The 12215-nt window shown below is 58.0% G+C and overlaps 1 protein-coding gene across 14 annotated transcripts in view; it reads right to left on the minus strand.

Annotated features, from left to right (window-relative positions):
• MARK2 (microtubule affinity regulating kinase 2) overlaps positions 1 to 12215 on the minus strand; it is a 104655-nt gene that overhangs the window by 12966 nt on the left and 79474 nt on the right. For all 14 annotated transcript variants that reach the window (XM_074957915.1, XM_074957910.1, XM_074957905.1 and 11 more), the window contains exons 3-10: positions 10077 to 10130; positions 3826 to 3874; positions 3253 to 3318; positions 3070 to 3140; positions 2588 to 2644; positions 2107 to 2343; positions 1482 to 1601; positions 335 to 434 (exon numbers count right to left, since the gene is read on the minus strand). In XM_074957915.1, coding sequence (XP_074814016.1) covers positions 335 to 434; positions 1482 to 1601; positions 2107 to 2343; positions 2588 to 2644; positions 3070 to 3140; positions 3253 to 3318; positions 3826 to 3874; positions 10077 to 10130 — 754 coding nt within the window. The remainder of the gene's footprint in view (positions 1 to 334; positions 435 to 1481; positions 1602 to 2106; positions 2344 to 2587; positions 2645 to 3069; positions 3141 to 3252; positions 3319 to 3825; positions 3875 to 10076; positions 10131 to 12215) is intronic.

Genomic DNA, 12215 nt, shown 5'->3' on the forward strand with positions numbered 1-12215 from the left:
ACAGTAGTTTGATCCAGTGGGGAACAGCCCCTGTGACAGAGCTGGGATTGAATCCAGGCGTCCTGGCTCTCAGCCCCCACTCCCCTCCCAGAGCTGGGAACGGAACACAGGCATCCTGATTCTCAGCTCCCTCTAGTCACGAGAATCCACTGCCTCTTCAGCAGAGCTCCTTGCTCTGTAGTTATCTCGTAGTTATCTCCCGCCCCACTGTGGAGGGGGGAGCCGTGTACACGGGGCGGGGATGGAGAGCACCAAGGGGCCGAGGCACCGGCAGCACCACTGGCTTGTCTGCTCTCTCCAAGCTGCCATGCCCCCAGGCACTCTGGTGCCGTACCTGTCCGCCGTGGGTCCTTGTAGTCAGGGAGGGGCTCCACGTAGGGCTTCAGCTCGTCGTCCTCGTGCCCCACATTCATCCAGCGGTCTTTCATGATTTGCTGCAGTGGAGAGGGGGAGTCAGCAGAGAGATGGGCAGGGGGCACCCGGGGATGCAACATTCAGCTCGACCCCCACTGTGCAGCCATTGAAGGAGCCCACCTCCCCCCAGGTGAGTCAGGCACTCAGTGGGCCCAGTACTGAGAGGGACTTGGGCCTTCCTCAGTAGCATCAAGGTACAGGTCACTGCTGGAGAGAGGATCCTAGGCCAGAGGGGCCAATGGGTCTGACTGGGTGGGGCGGGGAGGGATACTGGACTGCACAGGCCCATGGGTCTGACCCAGAGTAGCAGGAACTGGGGGGATGCCAGGCTGGCTGGGCCCATGTGTCTGATCTACGGTGGGTAGGGTGGGCAGCTATACTGAGCTGGCTGGGCCCATCGGGAGGAGAAGGAGGGATATATTGAGCTGGCTGGGCCCCATGGACCTGACCCAGAGTGGCAGGGACTGGGGGGATACCAGGCTGTCTGGGTCCCATTGGCCGGGCCCATTGGTTTGATGGGGTGAATGCTGGGCTAGATGGGCCCACTGGCCTGACTGGGGGGCAGCTGCTGTTGAAGATGAGCACTGAGGGAGGGAGGCAGGCAGGCTCCTAGGCCATTGGCCCAGCCCCATTCTGCCTCAGTGGGCTGCCTGGGGAGCCGGGAGCCTTCCCCGGAACAAGGTAGGGCAGTGGGCCCCGAGTGCAGCCTTCGGAGGGGTCTTTGCCCCTATGCTAGCTCCAGGCTGGGGAAGGGGCATAGCAGAAAGATCAGAGTGCCCTGCTCTAGAGGGGGGTGGGGTAGGCCTGGCAGCAGGAACTCTCTCCTCGTACCAGTGTGCCAGGTGCTCCCACCCTCTCCATAGACTGTTCCGCACAGAGCGGGCCCCACAGCACTGAGGACACACAACTCCCAGCTCCGGTACCAAGCCAGACCCACTCCTCTGGATGCCACGGCAGGGCCTGTGCCTGGTCTGAGAACGGTCCAACTAGCGCAGTGGGAACAGCCAGCTGTGGCAGAGGAGACTCTGCTGGGATGCGCTGTCAGGACCCTCCTGCCCCCCAATCACCTCTAAAGTGCCTCTCTTGCTAGGGTTGAGAATGAGGAATTTCTTCAGCAGGTTCTCACAGTCCGTGGACATGTAGAAGGGGATCCGGTACTTGCCCCGCAAGACCCGTTCCCGCAGTTCCTGGGGGGAAAGGAAGGGTTAGCAGGAGGGCTGGGGGTGGGTGCACGGAGACACACGTGAGCACACACAGACGATGTCCACACACACAAACCCCAAGTCTGTTATGCAAGGAGAGGTGCAGGATGTGATTATCCTCATTAGGCAGATGGGGAAAAAAACCAACAACTTACCAGGGTCAGACAAGTCAGAGAACCAAGAACAGAACCCAGGACTCCTAGCTCCGAGCCCCCCAACTCTAACCACCAGACACTTCGCCCCTACCAGAACAGGGAACAGAACCCAGGAATCGCAGCTCCCTGCTCTACCCACTCCTGTCATAGATCTAGGAACGGAACCAGGAGTCCTGGCTCCCACCCCTACTCGGGGTGCACACGATGTGTATGCAGGCTCCCAGCATGCCCAGCGCTCCCTCGGGGGGGACAGGTGCCAGGGGCTGAATAGGCCTGTCCCATGCGCCATGGGGGAAACTGCCGGTGGCAGAGGTGGGGGTGCCGTGCCCACTCACCTTGAGGTTCTGCCCATCGAAGGGCAACGAGCCGCTGACCAGGGTGTACAGGATGACGCCCAGGCTCCAAACGTCCACCTCGGGGCCGTCGTACTTTTTACCCTGGAAGAGCTCGGGCGCAGCATAGGGAGGGCTCCCACAGAACGTGTCCAGCTTGTTCCCGAACGTGAACTCATTGCTGAAGCCAAAGTCGGCGATTTTAATGTTCATGTCGGCATCGAGCAGCAGATTCTCGGCCTGCAGGGTACGAGCAACATGGCAGGGGGGTCACTGCTGCCTGGGCATCCCTCGCAGGGTAGGGAGGAAGGACAGCCAGTGGGGCTGTGAGTTGGGATGGAAAGGCATTGACAAAACTGAGGGCGAGTCCCATAGCCAGTTGAGGGGAAGGGATCAATGTAGTGGGATTGGCACCTTGAGGGGCAGGGAGCAGATCTGAACAGGGGCTCTAGCAGCACCATGCCCTGCTGAGGGTGTCTCTTACCTTCAAGTCTCTATGTACAATGAACTTCTGGTGACAGTACTGCACAGCAGACACTATCTGGAAGGGAAGAGAAGGACAAGATGCAGGGGGGTCTTCACGACAGAGCTGCCCGTGCAGGGAAGGGGATGGAATCACGCTTCACTATCCACCTATGTCCCCCTCAGCCTCACTGTACAGCTCAAAAGGACAGCTGAGCCCAGCTCCCGCACCTCATGGTATCTGAGCACACTGGCACCACTACAGACTGAGAGATGTGAGTGCCCCCTACACAGCCGCCAAAATTTCCTCTCGCATCCCAGAGCTTCACAAGGCTAAAACCAGCTTTGGTCAGACTCTCCTCGGCAGCCTTGGGCATAGCTGGGGATGGCGGGATCGTTGTCTCAGGTGGCCTTTAGCTCAGAGGCCTGTGTGCTAATGCCCACACAATGCCCAGCACCCCTACACCAGGGGTCAGGGCCCGTGTCACCGGGAGCAGAACTAACCTGTCGAAATTTTGCCCTGGCTTCTTTCTCTTTCATTCTTCCATGGGCTACTAAGTAGTCGAACACCTCACCTGCAGGGAGTGACAGAGACATTACACGGAGAAGGGTGTGGGTCTGAGCCCCCCAGAAGCCTTTGCTCTGGCTGAGGGCAGGAGGGTGTTATGGGTGCCCCCCCTCACCTACCCCCGCTGGCATACTCCATGACGAGGTACAGCGTCTTCTCCGTCTCTATGACTTCAAATAATTTAACTGCAAGACACAAAGCAGAGGGAAGTGGGCACCCTGTGTAGCTCTAGGCTCTGAGCCCCGCCAGTGCTGGCCCAAGCTGGGGGCTGTGGCAGGCCGGCTGCATCATTGGACTGATGCTCCCCCTGCTGGTGATGGTAGGAGGCTCTCGGGGCCAAACCTGGTGCAGGCACCAACCCACTCACACTAACTGGAGTTGTGCCCACTTGAGCATCCAGTGCTGGCATTAGCAGTCGTGCCCGGATCAGCGCTGGGAGCTCTCCAGGTGCCCGCGAACTGCCACCCAGAACTGCCACAACTGCAAAGAGCATGAAATCCAGCTCACCAGGGCTTGGGTATGTGGCTCTCCAGCCCTGAGGGTATAAGCTGTCTGGGGGATTTCACCCTCATCAGCTAGAGCCTGCATTCCCCACTGCGGTGGGTGGGAGCTTGCCCCTGGACGTCCCAGCTATCCCTCTCCCAGCACACGAGCGAGCGTGGGATGGGGACAAGCTGTGTGCACAGTCTCACCTATGTTGGGATGATTCAAAACCTTCATTATTCGCACTTCCCGGAAGAGCTGGAATAAAGCAGAGACAAGAGCATGCAGCTGGGGTTAAACAGCAAGGGGGGCCCAATAGTACGAGGCCAGTGTATCCCAAAGGCCCAGATCCCTACTCCAGGGATCACTGCAAGGAACCAGGACCCTTGAGACCAGGCTGGAGTGGGGTGGCCAGCCCATATAGCCACCAACCCCATAGGCCCATCTGCCTGTCAAAAGCTGAGGATCTCGCAGCACTGTCATAGGAAGCAAAACTGATTTGCCCAAGGCCACACAGGCAGAGCAGGGACTGGAACCCAGGAGTCCTGCCTCCCTTCCCCAGTCCCAGGTTTCAGCTCCTAGAGGAGGCTGCTGCACTGCAGAAGGGTCTGAAAGCTATCTTGGAAACGGGAAGCAGAGGGACAATGCCCCCCAACAGGGCTGCTGAGCGGCTTAGCGTGTGTTTGGACAACACAGCAATTTCATTAAGTGGGAGAGCGTTACCCCTCCCCTGGGGTCAGGTCCGAATCCCCACCAGATTACAGATCTTGTTACTGTAATCCATTAATTAACAAAGCAATCCACTTGTGTGTAACCAGCCGGGGTAATTGGACACTGAGACTGAGCATCCTGCCACCTTGGCTGGGCTAGGTGGATGCGCCCACAACAGAAGAGACACGAGAGCACCTCACACAATTATGCTTATAATCCCTGACTCTTCTATAGCGCTGCCCAGCCGTAGAGCTCAAAGCGCTTTACAAAGACAGTCAGTATCACTATCCCTATTTTACAGATAGGGAAACTGAGGCACAGAGGTCACAGCAGAGCTGGGACTAGAACTCAGAAGTTCTGAGTTACAGGTTAGTGATGTAGCCACTAGGCCACCCTGCCTCAAAGTTAGTCTGACACAGGAGGGTCTCAGCTGCTTAATTCAGAGAAGCAGGGTTCACATTACCTCCTGCCATGCAGAGCAGAGGTACACTAACTCTCTCACCTTCAGGTGGCTGGTCAGGGGCATAAAAGATAAAGAGAGAACCCAGCACAAGCAATTAACCACCAGGAGATTGAGCTTGGACTGAAAATGCAGCCATCTTAGGGGATGCCACTTCATCCAGCACCTTCTGCCACAGAGGAGCCCAGAGCTGCCCCAGGGCAATGATGATGAAATGCAGCCACCTCTGGTGTGGAGTGAATCAGCTGCCAGTACAGGATTTTGGGGCCTGATCTCTTTTGTGAAGGGAAGTGCGGTGCAGAGTAGACAGAGCCTTTGTGTGTGATGCCCCTGCACAGAGGTGGCTGCATGTCAGCATGTGAACACTGGCTCCCTGAAGCATCTGGCTCTGTGGGTGAGCACCAGGTCAAACTGAGCTGCTGCTCTGTGTACCATCAAGGGTTCAAGGGGCAACCGGTTGGGCCATGCTCCAGGGACTGAGAGTTGGAGCAGGTGTGGGTCTGAAGAGTTGGCTCCTCTGTATCCTGTCTTGAGCCAGGGCATTGCTATCTTTTGCTGATGGTGGGGTGGGGCTTGAGGATTTGTGTCTGTCTGGGAGCCCCACGGCAGATATCCTTTGGAGGGAAGGGGCTGGAGTTGCCCCCTTGCCTTGCGCAACCCACAGGGACAGCACTGCCATGCTGGCATCTGTCCGACTCCTGATCCAGGTGGGTGGGGCCACAGAGGAAGCACTGGCACAGGCCCCAAGCTGAGGCCAGACAGCAAGGCCCCCTGGGTGCTGGGATTTGCCTGGATATGTCAGGCTTTGGAGGGGACTATGCTTTAGATGCTGCCAGACCATGGGGTATGCTTGGGCTGAGTGCCCAGCCTGGCAGGCGAGCGGGAATGGTTGGGATGTGGGGCTGTGTCCCCCCTTCCACACACAGCTTCCCACCACCTCCTCAGCTCTGTCTTGGGCTGACCCCCCTTCTCCACTTAGCTATCCCCCCCCCCATAGCTCTGCCCGTGGGCTGAGCCCTCGTCCACACATGGGCCCCAGCGCTGTTCTCCCAGCTATCTCTCGGGTAACAATGCCAAGTGTCTGACTAACACTTGCCTCGTTACCAAGGCAACGAGCCACAGACAACCCAGAGATTTCTCCTCCTTCCCTTCACCTCACGTCTTGGCTTGCAGGGACGCCCACTCGGCATCTTCCATGCCCCTGCTCGCTCAGCCTCCGTGTGTGGGGGGAAGGAAGGGGGGGGGTCTTTTCCTTTCCAGGAGGGTCTGTGAGTTGGGCTAATTTGAGGTCAGTCTCTGGATTCTCAGGCCTTTGCTCAACTTCCTGCGTGACACAGCTGAGTGGATGCGGCCCACTTGCAGCCCATGGGAAAGCAGGCACCGTCGCCCCTTCCTCCCCCGCCTCAGGGGGCCTGCTGCCAGCTACAAACCCTCCCGAACAGGGGAACTGCTTCCCAGCACACAGCATGTGGTCCTACATGGCGCAGGAGAACACTGCGTTGGTGCCTCCGACATCGGCAAGGAGGGCCCAGGGCAGGGCTCTAGGCACATTGGCCGTGGGTCAGTGACAGCTACTGCAGGGACTGTGCTCTGGCCACTGGAGCAGTCAGGGCGCCTGTGAACAGCTTCACGCTCTGGAAAGGAAGTAGAAGCCAAAGGAGAGAGCAGGGGACTGATGAATTTTGTGTATGTACCTCAGTTTCCCTATCGGGGGGGTGGGGGTGGGAAGATACCTACCTGCCAGGGAAGATCCCTGAGGGTTTCGGGATGCCATGCTGAGTGCTACCCTGCTCCTGGGCACAAGCCTGGCCGCATTTACCCAGGTCCTGCTACCATGGGCACGTGCCTTGGGGCCTGGGCACAAAGTGGGGCCCCATCCCAGGCACGGTTTCTGCATCGCGGCTTCCCTTTGGGAATTGGCGGGAACGTGACAGAGTGATTTCCAGGAGAAGCCTCCCCCCCACAGCTGGCAGCACAGACGCAGCCCACCCCCTTTTCCACATCCCAAAACCACAGCAATTAAACGGTCTATGGGCTCACTAATGACCGTACATGGGAGAGAGCTATAAATACCTCCCCAGCAAACATCTGGAGACTGAGCCAAACTGAAAACTGGCAGCCAGATGTTCAGACGCCACGGCTGCTTGCACAGATCCAGTCACTCTGGATGCCGGACTAATGTTAGCTCAGGATTCACCTGATCCACAAATGCCCCACACTGGCGGGAGCTTGGCCAGGTGTGAAACCCAGGAGCTGTCCACTTGGGTCCTCGCCTGGCCAGGATGCAGTGACATGTATCTCCCACCTTGCCCTGAGGAATCCTCAACAGCTTCCCAGATGGTCCACTGAGCAGAGAACACACTGCTCCCAGAGATTGGGGCTTGCTCCCAGCTAGCCCGGGACACAGGTGAGCTAGAACACACTGCTCCCAGAGATCAGCGCTTGCTCCCGGCTAGCCCAGGACACAGGTGGGCTAGAACACACTGCTCCCCGCTCCCCAGAGAGCTGCGCTCGCTCCCGGCTAATCTGGGCCACAAGTGAACCAGTACTCACTAGATCTTGGTCACCCACTGTGCTACAGGCTAAGACAGCAGCAAGCCTCTCTGTAGGCATTATTCCCCAACTTCCTGCTCTAGGAAGGGGCTCTATTGAGGCTTTACGGCAAAAGGCTTTTCCTCCAGCAACCATCTGTCAGCCCCATCTCCATCTGGGGCTGGGGTACAGCCAAGGACTTAGGGATAGCTTGGGCCAAACAGCACAGAGAGAAACAGGAGGGGATCAGCTCTGCTCTCCACTCATGGCTACAGGGATGCCTCCACCAGCCACTTCAGAGATTCTCAGTGGATGCAGTGGTGCAAACCTCATCGGGACTAGTCAGTGAGGGCACCCCTTCCGTGCTGGCTCGCAAGCCTGGACAGAGCCTTCCAGCAGGACAAGGCACGTCTCTCTTCAGAGCTCCAGAGAAAAGCAGTCAGGGCACCAAAAGCCGCATGCACACACACAGGTGCATGCCCTGATACTGCACCAGAAGCCCGATGCTTTACCCACTATGCTACAATGCCCTTCCCACAGGAGAGTTCCCCTCTGCCCTTGGCACATCCCATAAGCCACTGCTCAACACACAGCTGCTCCCCAGGGTCAGGCATTAGGGCTTTGTGCTTAGATTGTAACCTCTCTGGGGTAGGGAACTGTGTCCATCATGCGTCTGTACAGTGCCTGGCGCAGTAGGGCTCTGATCTACCAGAGTCCTCTGCAGGACACCATGGTAAACAATAAGGCAGTGAGCAGCTGGGCTGGTGAGAAACCCCAAGGAAAGAGAGCTTCAGCACCCCCTCCAGCCTCAGCTCCGCCTCAACATGGCCGAGGCTGGGCCCAGTGCACCAAACCGCCTTGTGACTTGGAAGCTCACAGGGCAGGGAGGAGCTAAATGCAGCGCTGGTGCCCATGCAGGAGGCCCAGGGCTGAGCTCATCCTCACCCACTAGACACCCCCTTCCAGGATGTGCCAAAAGCAGAGCCCAGAGCCTACGAGCTGGAGAGGCTGATTCTGGAGGTGGGCAGAGCTCTGTGCTGGTTGCCGGGGATGCGACGGTTGCTATGGCTGGCTTTAGAATTGGGGGGAGGGATTCCTCTGCAGGGTGTTCTGGCTTCCTGGGGGAAGGCGCCACATGCTTATGCCTTGAGCTGGAGAAGCCAGGGACCAACATTCATAGGGGCAGGAGCTGGCAGGGATCACTCCTCCACAGATGGCCAGGTGCATTATGGGGCAGCACACAGATCACCTGGGCCACAGGCCCTGGTCTCACATGGCAGGAGGGCGGCTGGAAAGCTCCTGAGCACACATCTCCCAGCTCCCTTTATTCAAGTCTGGCGGGGGGGGGGGGGGGGGGAAGCCTCTGCTGTACCTAGGGCTGGCATTCCTCTGGCAACAGTGCCCATCCAGTGAGGGGCTCCACATCCTCCACTCCAGCGGGACCCAGCCCATTGTAGGGGGCTTGGTATAACCAGAGGTGGTGCTGGGAAGTGGAACGAAGGCCTGATGAAGATATAGGAGACCTACATCTCGGCGGGGAGGGACACACCAGGGGGTAGTGAGGACCACTGAGGCAAGGTGGCTCCAGGAGATGCATCCTGACATGGGGAGAATGGGATACAAGAGGCCTCATGGTCCAGGCCATGCGCCTGTCCTTCCCTGGGTGCTAACATGACCTGCAAGCTACAGTGGCTGCCAGCTCAGCCGCTTTGCTCAGGTTCTGTTGACAAGGCTGCGTCAGCGGCTGCCAAGCCATGCAGGGCAGCTCGTGTCAGGCTCTGAGTCAAACAGGACACGGAGTAGTCTGGGCACAGAGTGCTGCACCTCCTGCATGGCCTTCTGGTGACCCATGCGGACGGAGGATTGGTGACAGCCTTGGCCATTTGGAGACCGACTCCTGCAGGAGCTGGGGGTTATCTGCTGAGCGGGCAAGAGGAGCAGTCACACCCCAGAGCATGCTGAAGGGATCAGCTGGCGTGGGCTCCCTGCCCCACTCGCTTCCCACAAGCAGAACTGTATTCCTTTTTGGGGGGGGGGGGGGGGGGGGGGGGAGGAGGAATGGGCACAAGGTCAAGCTCCCAGGGCGGGATATTCTGTGCCCATGGGCATTCACACACCCCCATACCACTCTAGGGACCCCATTTATGACTCATCATGACCCCCTGGTGCCAGGCCAAGGCTGACTGACCTCCAGCCCTCAGCAGGATGGAGCATTGGGCACCCCATTGCTTAGCTCTGACCTCATGGGGCACAGCTCTGTAGTGTCACTCAGCCAGTACTTCAGGAAGGTAGGCAACATGTAGTCTCTCCCATTCTACTTAGGCAGAGCTGGGAGTAAAACCCAGGAGTCCTGGCTCCCAGCCACCTCCCTGTAACCCACTAGAACCCCACTCCCCTCCCAGAGCTGGGGACAGAACCCAGAGCCCGGGACAGAACCCAGAGCCCTAGCTCCCAAGTCCAATAGCTAGAGCAGAAGTACAACATGCCTTGCCAGTTATGCTGGCAAACTGAACCCTTGGAACTCGGTTTTGCTATCCCAGAGGCCCCCACACTCCCAATCCCCTATACAGGCAGGTGGTTGGACAGTGCAGGGCTCAGAACACAGCACGAGCAGCTGGGCAGAGATGTTACTCTGTTTAATTGCGGCGCATCACCATGACAGTGAAGGGGGTACTAGGGGGGAGGCAGTACTTAGAGCACCTCCTGCTGTCAGGGTGCTATGCCCACAGTTTGAACATCCAGAGGCAGGGCCCTTACCTTCTGCAGGCTTGATGAGTTGAGCTGCGTCTTATCAATGATTTTCACAGCCACCTGGATGGGGAGAGAGGGGAGCTCAGTTATCTCTCCCGTAGCGTTGGACAAGCTGGAGCAGAACATGCCCGAGGGAGAATCCTAGGCAGGCGCAAACAAGGATGGAGGCCCCGACAACCCTCAGGCTGGCTGTTCGCTGCTGCCTCTGCTGCCCCGGTTAACGACAATGCGTCTCTGTTCCATCAAGCGCCCCAGCAGGCCCAGCAGAGGGATGGCAGCAGGCCAGCGGGCAATTTACAGCCTTGGGAAAACTCAGATTTTAGGGCAGTGTGTGTCAGACAGACTGTGGGGGCCGTTCTTCATCCTGGCTCAAGGACTTGGACCAATCAGGTATGAAGCAGTGACTCTGTGTCACACAAACACGTGGCAGGTTCCTGGAGTCGGGTAGGGAACCTGCAGTAAATTGTGTTCAACTTTGATCCCTTCGAGAGAGCCTGCTGGCTAATCTCAGAGGTGGCAGACAGCTAGCACATCAGCAGGTTCCGGGAGCAGCGTGCGGCAGAGCGCTCCAGAGAGGCCAACGATCTGGGCTGGGATTAGCCGGCTTAACCCAGTAACCCACAACAGGGGGATGGCACTCAGTGATGATGGTGGGGAAGGTATTTCCACCTTCCCTCAGGTACCCAAGCTTGGCTCTCGCTGCTTGACAAGCCCTTGCTACCCCACCTGACACTCCTGTCAAGGCTTTATCCACATACACACTCCCCAATTTGTACTCATCCCCTGCGTGAAGCCTTAGATCCATTTGGAAATGGCTGAAGCTAAATCAATCTAAAGCAACCTGGTGCATACATAAGCACTGAGACAGGACCCCTCCAAGACCCAGTAGGACCAGGAAAGGCAAGACACACAGCAGAGTTTCAGCAGGTGTCACCCTCGGTCATGATGCTAATCTGGAGCCCACCGGGCCTTGGCAGACGACAGATGTTGCTCAAACACTTCCTCATGGGCATTAAGCCCTAGGCTGAAAAAGCCTTTACAGCAAACACACCACTGGTTACGAGCTGGCCTGCGCGAGCCACTGGCTATAGCAGCCCCACTGCAAGCCAGCGTGTCAGGTAAATACAAGTCTCGCAAAGGAGAGCTATAGCTCCCTGAGCCCCATTGAACTACGATCCAGGGAAAGGACGGCCAGCTGCCACTTCAGCCAACCAGGACCCCCTGGGTAATGCAATCCCCCTTTCCCTCCAGTGGCTCAGTCAGCAATGGGAGGCCAGCAAACCTGCCCCAACACCAACACTTCATCCTCCCTTGGATCCTAAACCCTCTGCTGTGTGCACAGCAGGGAGGAATAGCTTGCTGCCTCCTCTCCCCATTCCCCTCAGAGCCAGGGACACACACAATAGCAGAGCCCCAGTGCAGCTATAAAAGCCTGGCTAGCCTAGCAGCATCACAGCCCGCAACCCTGCTAGGCCCCTTTAACTCTTCCCCAAGGTCAGAGTTCAGTGGAGACACTGAAAGGGCTGGAGGGGTTAGGTGGAGAGACAACAGGCTAAGCCAGGGCTGGACCGGGGCAGCAGGTGTTTGATCATGGGTGTTGAAGGCCATTATGACAAAGGAAGAGAGGGTCAAATGATGGGTTGGATGTGAGGGAGTTAAAACAGACCAAAGAAGAGGCTAAGACCTGTTGGGAGCCAGATCTGTTGGGCTGTGGAACTTTCCCAGGGGATGTAGCGGGAGCCCCATGAGTCAGGACACTTAGACAAGGCACTGGGGACGATCCTGCACCGACTCCCAGGGATGGATGTGGCTCCCTAGGGGGATCCCAGCTAGGTCTCACAGCACTGACCTGCAGTGCTGACCTGGATCAATCCCTCCCACCTGTCTGGACAGGGGTTAATGCTGGGGGGGCAGCATGTGCTGAAGTAGGACAGAGGGAGGGTTCTTCAGAGTCTGGGGAGTTGCCATGAACGCATTCAGCCCCACACCTTCCTGGCTTCTGTGCTTGCTCTTGGGCCCATCCATCAGGATGGGAAAACCCCTCCTCTTCCTGCAGCCCCCCCTTCAGGAAGTATTTCTCCTCCCCCCCTCAGTGGAAGCCCCTTACTGCCCCTCACACAGACCCTACTGCAGTAGCTGGAGGGG

This window comes from Natator depressus, chromosome 7 (assembly GCF_965152275.1).
Source record: "Natator depressus isolate rNatDep1 chromosome 7, rNatDep2.hap1, whole genome shotgun sequence".
Lineage (NCBI taxonomy): Eukaryota > Metazoa > Chordata > Testudines > Cheloniidae > Natator > Natator depressus.